Raw genomic sequence first — 12164 nt, 5'->3', positions numbered from 1 at the left:
CTCTGGCATTGTGTTTCTTTTAAATCGCACTGCCCAACCTGGCGATTTCTTTCCGGTCGGAAGGACAGTCGTGGAATACATTTTTTCGGACCCCTCTGGCAATCTTGCCATTGCAAATTTCTCCGTCACTGTGTTTGTTGCAGGTGCTAAATAGTAGACAGACCTTAGCAGAATAGACAGTTGTCACCTATGTATTCTCCAAATAGATTACACCCATTAGGCCCATTTCCATTCATGTATTTCATCGCGTGATATCATATCAGGGTTCCCCATGATCATGGAAAAAACAGGAAAGTCGTGGCAAAATAAATTCTTGATGAAAGTCGTAGAAAATCATGGTTAAAAGAAAATGTTATAATGTCACAGAAATTCTGAGGGTAGGGGAACGCCAAACATGAAATGATAAATATCACTTTGTGGTATTCCTATGCCGCCTGGATGTAGCATTTCATACCAAAATGATACTTGTCTAATTGTTGAAAAAAAGCAAAAACGTTGAATGTGGGAATCCTGGTAATGCATGGTTGATATTGTAGCTGTTGGACGGACAAGCTGATCTCCTATGTTTACCTGCATTCAGCGAAATGTCCCTTCCACTAGAATTCATATTTGTGTGTCTGTCCATTTTGTCATCAAAATCAATAAATTAGAAATACTTATTCTCATATTCCACAAGAATTTTCATAGCACGAGAGAAAACTAGCTTCATTGGTAGTTCATTCTCACACACCCCTAGGTTAGCACACATCACCCATCACCAATTATCAACCTTTGAACATTCATCAAAAACTGTTTGCTTGATTTTAAGCATTTATAATTTTCTCTTAAAATTTTTATGCACAAATATTTGAAATTCTTTTGTTGCATTAAATGTTTCATGGTAGAGGTAGCTGTTAAAGACAACACCCTGGATGGTGATTATAAAGATGCTTGGGTGCCATATGATTTAGAATTTGATGTTTGCTTAGCAGTAAATATTAGAATGCAGTAATAAATAAACATGTGCATAATAATAGTTATTACCATACCAGATACCATTAATTACATTTACATGTAGCTTTTCCATACAAACATCTAGTGTAATCAGTTACATTTTAATTTGAAATTTATCATGAATCTACCATATTTTAGGTTAAATTACAATGATCTATGGGTAAGTTAACGGAACAGATCTCATTTTCATCTACTAGAAGAAAGTTTTGATAAAAATACTGAAATGGGGGATCCAAACCAATGCCTGAGCCCAGGACAAATGGTCTAGACCATGAGAAATTAATAGGACTACATGTATTTAACATGGAACATTGTCCAAATTATTTGCACCCGCTTCCCCTTAATGCATCTACAAGTACAACATGATGACCTCAGACCTACCGTATATATTTACTAGTTCTGTGATTCTACCAGAACATCATACCTAATTGTGGACAATTCTGTTTTTCGTTATCAACTTTTGAATTTCCTTTTTATATTAATTTTACTTGATTTGCCTCATTGAATTTCAGTTCATAGAGTTCTGCCTGTAAAATAATTCCTTTTTGAGATACATGTGGGAGGTTTATTTATTCAGCTCTCAATCAACAAATCGTTTTTGATTTGTCACTTTTCTTGCAGTTGATACCACCCCACCTACAGTCACTGTCAGTGGAGGAAACATCGTACGAACCGTGGAGCTTGGCCAGAGCCGTCTCTCGGTGATCTACACCGAGCCAACCGCTACTGATAACTCTGGGGAAGCCAACCTGGTGAGCCGCACAGCTCAGCCTGGCGATCTCTTCCCCGTCGGCACCACAACCGTGGAGTACGTCTATCAGGATCCTGCTGGTAACGAGGGTAGAGGTCAATTCACGGTGACCGTCATTGCTGGTAAGTGTTATTTGTACGACACCTGGGGCCCGTTTCACAAGGCCTTTTTCAATGACAAATGACAAAAATCAGTGACAAATCTGTTAACCAATCAGAAGCAAGGATTTCAGGAGCTTATAACAAACACTGGCATTTGTCACTGATAAGTTTTGTGAAACGGGGGCCCTGGGGTGTTTAACAAAGACTAAAATCGACTTTAAGTTGGACTTAACTATGACAGGCCATTCATGCCACTGTTTGCTCATTATTTACTGGCATTGGTTTCTCAAGGGACGTAGAAATCATGGTCACAAATCTACAGAATTTTCATTTTTTTATAATTCATTATTGAAGAAAAAAATATTATCTAAAGACCATAATTCAGAGACCAATGATGAGAGCAACCAATGGCATGAATGGCCATAGTTAAGTCCAACTTAAAGTCGATCTTAGTCTTTGTGAAACACCCCCTGGTCAGGGCCCAATAACACATAGCTTAGCAATAGATTGTGCGATTGATTTTGCAATTGATTGCACATAGTGATCGATGCAATCAATCAGAAGGAATTGGTAAGATCAAACAGCTTCTGGATGTGCTGTGCGAAGCCAACCTATGTTACCTTTTCCTATTGCATCCATACCTAATGATTAATTTAGCATGCATATCAGTAAAAACCAAAAGAAACATAAAAGAAAAATATGCATCTAGATATAGTAGCCTAACTGGGTCCAGTAATTGGGTGCAAAGTATGAAAGAGAAGTTAATTTGAGGAAGCAAGATGGCTTAGTGGTAGAGCAGTGGTCTCGTGAGCAGGAGGATCTGGTTTCTTCTGCGTTTGAGACCAAGTCGATGCGCTATTGCCCTTTGATAAATCCATTTACCAATTTCTTTGGAGTGGACTTAAAGCAGTCGGTATTCTGGTTCCTTAGTTACAAGCGTACATATGCTTTCTTAGCAGCCATGTAAAAGAAACCATCAAACCATTAATATTTTATATTTCCTGATTTGTATTCTCTTCAGTTGACACCACCCCACCTTCCGTCAACTGTCCTAACAACGTATTCCAAGAAGTGGAACTCGGTACCTCCAGTGCCCCGGTCTTCTTCACCGAACCAACTGCCTTTGACATTTCCGGACAAGCCAACCTTGTGACCCGAACAGCAGCCCCAGGAGATTCCTTCCCTGTAGGGACTACCTCCGTGTCTTACATCTTCAGTGATAACTCTGGAAACGAGGCTGAACCCTGTACTTTCACAGTAACCATCTCCGCAGGTATGTTTTTTATAACCTTTTATTTGCCAGGATTGTCAAGTGGCAGGATAGCAGAGACTTGCTAAATGTGTAGATCAGCACAAATAGTAGATCCCAATTAATGAAAGCTTTGCATAAAACCCCATTTATTTCTTTATTTAGCTAATGTACATGATAATCCTGTTATCACCTGGGGACATAGTTTCCTCACTCTGCAGGCCAATATGGTCACCAGTGCTGACAAAGGCACAGATCTCTGTTGCGATGTTGACCCATGAATTCGCTTAGACCCAACGGCTCTGTGCAGGAACCACCCGGTCCCGTAGGCAATAGATTAATAAGTTCTTGCATTCCTTTTTTCCTCTGCAGTCGATACCACACCACCCACTGTCAACTGTATCAACAATGTCGCTCAGACGGTCCAGCTCGGCACCGGCAGCACCCAGGTTTTCTTTACAGAACCTACCGCCTTTGATATCTCAGGACAGACCAGCCTGGTGACTCGCACATCAGCTCCAGGGGACAGCTTCCCAGTGGGTACCACAAGTGTCACCTACATTTTCACTGATGCCTCAGGCAACAACGCCCAGCCTTGTACCTTCAATGTGGTTATCAATGCAGGTTTGTCTTTTCATTGATAGTTGTAGAGGTTTTGAGGTTTAGTGGATAAGTTGCTGGACTGTGAATCACATGGTTTGTGGTTGTAATCCTGCTGCGGCCTTGTTTGGCAAGATGTATTAATCTACCAAGTGAAGTTATTGGATACCCAGTAGAAAAAACTCTTTGTATGCTTGAATACATTATCATGGTAGCTCAGCTAAAGCTGGTGTAATTATACGATTGCAGAGCCCTTGTGGAGAACAGAATTAACACTGATGAGGCTATCTTGGGTAAAAAAAGACATATTATTAGAGTTATTGTGGTTACCCTGTGCAGAGTTCGGGTATAGACTTTGCCAAAAGTCATCAAGAACAAGACAAGACATGTAATTAAATTACCTGTTCATGAGAATACAATGCATGTTAATCAATTATTATACTGGTCTTAGCCAAGCTGAATGCTTGCTGGTGCTCATGTAATAAAATAGGTTGATTTATGAACCACTTTTCTCAAGGATACAAAACGGGTAATGCTAGTACATGGCAGGAATTAATTTGAGCATTGTAATGGCAGCCGTGCTAAAGCCGGGGTAAGGAGTGGCGATGAGCTAGACGTGAGCACTATACAACAATCCACTATTATAACAATTATCTATTATTCATTATTACAGTTGACACCACCCCACCAACGGTTAATTGCGCCAACAACATTGCTCAGACCATTGAACTTGGATCGACCAGTGCCGTCGTGAACTATGCCGAGCCATCCGCTACAGACATCTCTGGAACAGCTTTCCTAGTGTCCAGGAGTAGCTCACCAGGAGATTCATTCCCCATCGGCTCGACCACCGTCACCTACATCTTCAGTGACCAGAGCGGCAATGAAGCACCACCTTGTGTCTTCACAGTCACCATTGGAACAGGTAAGAGATCATTTAAACAAAACGGCTATAATGAAAAATGTTGTTAGAGGTTCGTTACGTCTTGTCTGTAGCAAAGAGATGGAAGTGATTTGTACAGTGAATATATATGTTGGATTTTGACCTCCTCTGTTTTGTTTTCTAGTTGACACCATGATGCCCATGTTTACTAGCTGCCCAAACAACATTGTTCAGTCAGTCGAGCTCGGAGTCCCAGGAACTGTCATCAGCTGGACCACTCCCACGGCCAACGATGCCGCAGGTATCGCTTCAATCGTATCCAACCTCCAACCCGGATCGTTCTTCACTGTCGGAGAGTCGGCGACCGTCACGTACGTTGCGACTGATAACAGCGGCCTGACCGACAACTCCTGTTCATTTACAGTCACCGTCTTTGCAGGTATGATCGCATCTGCTGTAGTGAACACTTTCCCAAGAAAGACCCTATTCTCATGTTACCTCTGAAAGAACCTATTCAATAAACATTTACCAGTAAATAATAATGGTGGCTTCTTATATAGCGCACATGTTAGTCACGTTGTGACGCTTCTGGCGCTGCCCCGATTATTACCCTGGAAAGACGATTCACGATTTAAATAACATTACAAACAATAATCTGCTGTAGATAACAGAAGGCATTGTCTCGTAAAACAACAAATGTACATATTGAGGATATCTTAAAAATGAAGGGTGGGTACTTTCCATCTCACTTGAAACACGTTAAGATTAAAAGAAAAAGCTTGTCAGTCTTCCAAATTAAATTGATTTCATTATGAAATTTGTTATAATCATAGAATGATGAAAAATCTATGAAAGAACCACATAACAAATTCTAAAATCATATTTCTGATGTGAGGTTGTCAATTTGATGATACCGTTATGGTTAGCAAATCATTTTGTAAGACATTTGAAGGAACTTTTAAGGTAAGGTTCAATGTTATTTGTGCTACTATTATGTGCATGGACCACTTCTTCCTGATTATGCAAAAGTTTTTAACTGACATGCATGGCTGTTCTTTCCTCAATTACAGTTGACACTACACCACCCTCCGTGGTCTGTACCAACAATGTTTTCCAGACTGTCGAACTTGGCACAAACCCTGTTCAGGTTTTCTACACCGAGCCAACAGCCTCTGATATTTCCGGCCAGGCCAACCTCGTAAGCAGGACAAACGTTCCAGGAGATTCCTTCCCGGTAGGAACCTCGACGGTGACCTACGTCTTTGCTGACAACTCTGGCAACACTGCAGATGCCTGTTCTTTCACTATCACTGTCACAGCTCGTAAGTCTATTTTCTTATTAACCCGACTAGGTCGAGCGTACTCGCGTTGGATTGACAAGCTTATTTCTTTTTTTACAAAATCTTTTGCAGCTTTTGCCTAGCTTTTTACTGATCAATCTGAGCTTGTGTCCTGGGTGATATTTTCCCCTCTCAGGGGGGTCCCATAAGACTCGTGCTTCTCCAGTGGAGACCACTGAAACGGTGGTGGCATTCTGTAATTCTAACCTTAACTGGTTTAAGGTTCCTGGATAAAACCCTTTGGTCTATGATCCCTCCATGTTCCCTAAATTCTGAAAACAGGTGTTTCCCATATTAAGCCAATAGAAATGAGAGAATTCTGTAGTCAATGGATCATTTGTGTTACCTCTACATTCACATTAGTTTGAAACCCAAGACTAAAGTTGGACTAAACAGTTATGGAAAGCCATTAGCATATTTGAAAATATTTTGAAAAAGTTATTTTAAAAGGCATAAAATGTTGATTCAAATCATTTATATTTTTGTTTATCAAGGAGATTTCAAGATCTTGATGTGGAAATTATGAAAAGTCTAAAATACTCAAATTGTTTGCTGTTGAATATATTTTATTTAAAAGCTACAAATAAGTCCAACTTAGGGTTAATCTTTGTGAAACACCCCCCTGTATCTTTACCAGCTTTGGACTATATACGCAGACTATATTCGGATAGATTTTCACTGAACTAATCCTGTTGCTTTAAATTCCTTTGATCAGAGGACACAACGCCTCCTACCGTGAACTGCATCACCAATATCGTACGAACCGTGGAGTTGGGTACCAGCAGTGTTCAGGTCTTCTATAATGAACCAACGGCATCTGATCTTGGCCAGGCAAGTCTTGTCAGTAGGACCGCCCAGCCGGGAGATAACTTCCCCGTCGGTGTGAACCCAGTGACCTACGTCTTTGGGGACAACTCTGGCAACCAGGCTGACCCCTGCACCTTCACCATCACTGTGAACACACGTGAGTACTGTCCTTTGTTGCTCTTGGTCATTTTGCTCTAAGCCAGTCCGGACATGGTGATAGAGGTCAGTTGCACAAACACTGTAAAACCCATCAAGACGTATGCTCCTTCTTCCTCCAGGAAGAGTACAGTCCACCATCTGGTTTATCACATACTATTTGGCAGGTCTGGTGTTGTGAATGTACAGTGCACATTTGAAACTTTCTACAATATTATATGTGCAGCTAAAAATTCATTATCTCCTTCTAATGAAGAAGGACGTCTTGTACCTCTTGCTTAAAAACTTCAATGTAGGTACAGTTTCATCAATCCATGAAAGTTATCACTGATCATTTATGCACCAGCAATACATGCCATGATACATAGATGGAAGTGTTCTTTCCAAGAGGTGCATACACAGATATTCATGAAACACTTCATTCACTTTGGTATTGGATATTCTAAAATGCACAAAGTGGGACTTCTCCATGTTTAATAGATCTGCAGATATTTTGGGGTGATTTGTACATGTGCTGTTTGCACTATAGCCTATTGGGGAAAGAAACTAACGGAACAATTGAATTACACACAGAAAGACTTGTATATCATTACAAGACATTAAAGATCACCTGAAAATAGAAATGATACATTTAAAGGATATGTATCATTGCATATTGGAGTGTTATGAATGTCTCGACTAGTCCCTTTTAGATGATTTCATGTTAAAAGATATTTTCAGAACATTTGCTTTAAAATACAAACTATTGAGATATTCTTTAGTGGTTATTACAGTTATAACAAATATAGGCAGTGGTCAAACTATTTCTTCTTGGTTCTAAATCATATGGTTATCCGACATTGATATCTAATGCAACATTGTTTCAGGCAACCAGTAACATAAACTTTCATTTTGAGCAAACGAGGCAGATGCTTTGGTAGATTTTGAGTCAATCCTACAACTGTCAACTAAGAACATGAGGACACGTGTGACATATACTGATATGTAAGATATCACTTAATATATCCCCTTTGGCTTTTTGACTCGCAGAGGATACAACTCCACCAACGGTGACCTGCATAAGCGACATCACCCGCGTTGTGGAACTGGGAACAACGAGCGTCGGCATATCGTACACGGAGCCAACCGCCACCGACATCTCTGGTACCGCTACCCTGGATTCGCGATCCCATACCCCAGGGCAGAACTTCCCTGTTGGCTCCACTGTTGTCTCCTACTTCTTCAGTGATGCGAGCGGTAACAACGCCCAGGTCTGCTCCTTCACCGTCACCGTCAATAGTCGTGAGTAGTACTTGTCTTTCTAGCTTTGCACAAAATGAAGCATTGATAACCTGACAACTAATGCACTAATACCTGGATTCTTTTGGTGATCCCCAGGCATTATTTTTTTAATTGTATTTGCTACTGTACTCCCATTTTCTTGTTTTCTTTGTTATTGTTACACCCCTGTGTGTTTCTAAAATTAAATTTAAGGCGACTGGAATACAAATTTAATCAGAGTGGTTTATCCCATCACACATGAATGAGCGGTCATTCTAGCTCACACGTCCTGACACGTTTTAAATACATTTCTGCTCTGTAGAGGATACAACTCCACCCACTGTTTCCAACTGCCCCTCAAACATTGTCCAATCTGTGGAGTTGGGTACGCCCGGAGCCACTGTGACCTTTAACCCTCCCACCGCAACGGATGTCGCCGGGGTCGCATCCATCGTCTCCAACGTCCAATCAGGAACGTTCATCACCACTGGCGAGACGAGGCAGGTCACATACACCGTCACAGACAACAGCGGGCTCACAGACACCTCCTGTACTTTCACCATCACGGTGTTCTCTGGTAAGATCAGCTTGACCTTGTAAAATTCATTCCCTATACAGTCGACTATAGTAAGAACAAGTGCAGCTTCACATCACCAAATTCCTTGCACAGTCTCCTGTAACCCGTTCACTACTGTATTGTGAAAGTCCAATAGGCTTAATACACAGACCACCAGGTTCCCGTAGGCAAAGGGTTAATAAGATCAAGGATGCCTTGGAGGCTTCGGTGGTAAGTGCTTCATAAGCACCGGTTTTATTGATTTCATGGTGTATACCATTTTCAGACCATAGTTAAGGTATTTTTGTGTACAAATTAGCTCATTCTAGGTGATTTTCAGGCCCTCTGATCAATTGTAACTGGCATCTCTGAGTAATATCCAGGCTTACTTGCTCTCATCAATTTGATTGTTCATTCCTTGTCAGCTTAAGTAGTAAAGATCAAAGGCGATTCTGTGTAATGTGTCCTTCAGGACATAATGTTTTTCAACATACCGTAATTTCAAGCACAATTGAATAATGGTGCTTTCTGGTATAACTCCCTTTTTATAGTCGTAGCACATCAAGACAGCTTTATTCATGGATGAAATTATATGGATAACTGCCTTGTGTCCTATAGGCCACATTGCATGGAATCGCCCGAATTCAATTTATTTATTAAAATGATTGTAAATATGTAAAACCAGACATTTTTGCTGCCTGAAACGTTCACGAATCGATAAGCGCTGGCTACTTTCGCGGTATAAAGCTTTTGCCCAATGCAAAAATCGTGTCGGTACATTTTTCCGAGACCCGTCCGGAAACCCAGTCGGTCAGACCGTTGTGACCTACACCTTCTGGAAACCCAGCTTCTGGCACTGTTACTGTCAATGTTGTAGAAGGTAAAATTCTAACACCATTGATAGTACCACACGTGCAGTAATGTTCTCTTTAGTATTTTACCCATTTGTCTGTATAACTCGCACCTGCCGCATGTACTTTTTTGTTAAAGGGGAAGTCCACCCTGAAATTAAGTTAGTTTTAATAGGAGTAGAAAAATGAGAGAAACAAGTCAGTGAAAGTTTGAGCAAATTCCGATTAAAAATAAGGAAGTTAGGATTTTTGAAGTTGTGATCAATCAAACACAAATTGGCAACTCTATGACGTATCATGCGAGCTCAACTTCCATTTGCTCAGTACTAAAAAAATCTAAAATTTTCATTTTCCCTCAAGAAAAATTTCAACCATACATGCACCCTAAATATAATAATTGCAAATATGTTTCTATACTCCCCCTGCAAGGAACAAATATATATTCCGTCATCAATAACGAAGAAAACATGATTTTATGGAATATTATGCACAAAGCAAATGAAGGAGAGCTCGTATAATAAGTCACAGAGTTGCCAATTTGTATTTGATTGATCACAACTTCAATAATTCATAACTTTCTTATTTTCATTCAGAATTTGCTCAAACTTTCACTCACCTGATTTTCTTATTATTCTGCCTCTATCGAAACAAACTTATTTTGGGGGTGGACTTTCCCTTTAATGTGTGTTTTCTGATGTGCTGTTTGTATTATCCTACCATGAAATAAACTTGGATCATCAGTAATTATGTCATCCATAGCTATAAACATTTTCTAGTCTCATAATCTATCTTGCTTTCATTTCTTGCATGCCCTCTTATCTTTAGTTGACACTACTCCACCTGTCATAACTGTGCCCAGTAATACAATCACCCGCGTAGTTGAGCTCGGTAACTCGGGTGTCAATGTATTTTACTCTGAACCTACGGCAAGTGATATCTCTGGCACTGCCAATCTTGTATCCCGCACTGCACAACCTGGAGACTTTTTCCCAGTTGGTCAGACCGTTGTGACCTACACTTTCCGTGACCCGTCCGGAAACCCAGCCACTGGCACTGTTACAGTCAATGTAATAGAAGGTAAATGTCTTGCACCTTTTTGTCCCACTTTTTTTCTATTGACGCATGATTGCATGTTCTTGCTGGTTTTTGCTGATTTTTTTTCAAATTCTCTTACATGTAGTTTTGTGTAAGATTCGTACATGCATCTTTTTCTTTCATGTTTCTTTCATACATACATGTACACATGCAATTACTTTTCTCAACTTCGTAGACAGTGTATCCTCATGTAATATTGTAATTGGTGTTTTGTGTATGTCCTACTGTGAAATCTCTGCTCGTCCTCTCTCATTGTTGCTACTCTTTTTCCATCTTGCGATCGGGTTGAAGAACACATGCTCCTGCAACAATTGCTCTGGGATGATGAGCGATAGATCGTTTCTTTTTTTTTTTGCTGTCACCTGTACGATTTGTATATGCATCTTGTTCACGTTTCATTTCTCCATGCATGAACCTACCTGTTATTCCTCTACTGGATTTTGTGTACATCTGTTAGTGCCAGAATATCCTGTTTTGTCAAGTCTTAATACAACGTCGGAATTAAGCTGAACTGCATGTCATGTTGCACTTGTATGTCCTTCTCTGAAGTCTTCGCTCCTCTCTTGTCGTTAATTAGATTTTTCCTTCTCATGAAACACGTGCTCCTGCGGCAATCGCTCCACGGCATCTCTGGCCTGAACGCTGTCCGTACCGGTCGCGAAATTTGCGAACATTTCGTTCTCGCAAAAGTTTCTGGTTTTGCAGTTATCGAATGCTGAAGCCGCGTTTTCAGATGATGCATTCGACTGCCTAAAAGAAAGAACAACGTCGACGTGACTTTTTTTCTTTGATATCCAGTTGATACCACACCGCCCTCTGTGGTGTGTACTAGCAGCATCGTCCAGACAGTTGAGCTTGGCACGGCAAGTGCCCAAGTGTTCTATACTGAGCCCACCGCTTCAGACGTCTCAGGCCAGGCCATCCTTGAAAGCAGGACAAACATGCCAGGAGATTCCTTCCCGGTTGGAACCACAACAGTGACCTACATCTTTGCTGACAACTCTGGAAACACTGCGGATGATTGTTCCTTCACTATCACAATTACAGCTCGTAAGTGACGGCGTCCGTTCGGTCATGAGTGACTGCATCTGTTTTGAAAACGTGATATATCCATGAATATAGTTTACAGTTCTGCATGTTCCATCAGCCATAAGGTATGCCTCCAGACTTTGGTACAGAGAAAGTCTCCACATTGGTCTCTTTTGTACTGTGCAACTGGCTCCTAGATCCTAATCAAGTGGTGGGTCAAACATTAGCGTTTGATTCATTTGAGACCATCATGTTTTCATTGTAGTTTCCTGTACTTTCCAGCCAAATTTTAGTTTGCAATGCACAGTGGGCTTAGAGGTAAGTACTCCTTGTTATACTTCTTGTGGGCTACATCAAGTCACAAGATCATATGACGTTAGGTAGCTTAACAAAATGAAGTGGCACAAAATGATGCGTCCGGAACTCTAAATGCAGGATTGTTTGAAATTCTTCATAGCACACGGCCGGTAATTCTATCTGCTTTCTTGATTGG

The 12164-nt window shown here is 40.7% G+C and overlaps 1 protein-coding gene across 32 annotated transcripts in view; it reads left to right on the top strand.

The window, feature by feature from the left end:
• The window catches only part of LOC590790 (mucin-17), a 75870-nt gene that overhangs the window by 18935 nt on the left and 44771 nt on the right, over positions 1-12164 (top strand). For 27 of the 32 annotated variants that reach the window (XM_030973280.1, XM_030973218.1, XM_030973263.1 and 24 more), the window contains 11 exons: positions 1615-1866; positions 2867-3118; positions 3467-3718; positions 4368-4619; positions 4762-5016; positions 5648-5899; positions 6633-6881; positions 7910-8161; positions 8463-8717; positions 10373-10624; positions 11441-11692. In XM_030973280.1, the coding sequence (XP_030829140.1) occupies positions 1615-1866; positions 2867-3118; positions 3467-3718; positions 4368-4619; positions 4762-5016; positions 5648-5899; positions 6633-6881; positions 7910-8161; positions 8463-8717; positions 10373-10624; positions 11441-11692 (2775 nt within the window). The remainder of the gene's footprint in view (positions 1-1614; positions 1867-2866; positions 3119-3466; positions 3719-4367; positions 4620-4761; positions 5017-5647; positions 5900-6632; positions 6882-7909; positions 8162-8462; positions 8718-10372; positions 10625-11440; positions 11693-12164) is intronic. The other 5 variants (XM_030973290.1, XM_030973373.1, XM_030973205.1 and 2 more) reach the window with 4 other exon arrangements.

This window comes from Strongylocentrotus purpuratus, unplaced genomic scaffold, assembly GCF_000002235.5.
Source record: "Strongylocentrotus purpuratus isolate Spur 01 unplaced genomic scaffold, Spur_5.0 spur5_contig_865, whole genome shotgun sequence".
Classification (NCBI taxonomy): Eukaryota; Metazoa; Echinodermata; class Echinoidea; order Camarodonta; family Strongylocentrotidae; genus Strongylocentrotus; species Strongylocentrotus purpuratus.
Note: the sequence above shows the minus strand (reverse complement) of the source record. Positions and strands in the feature narration are given on the sequence as shown.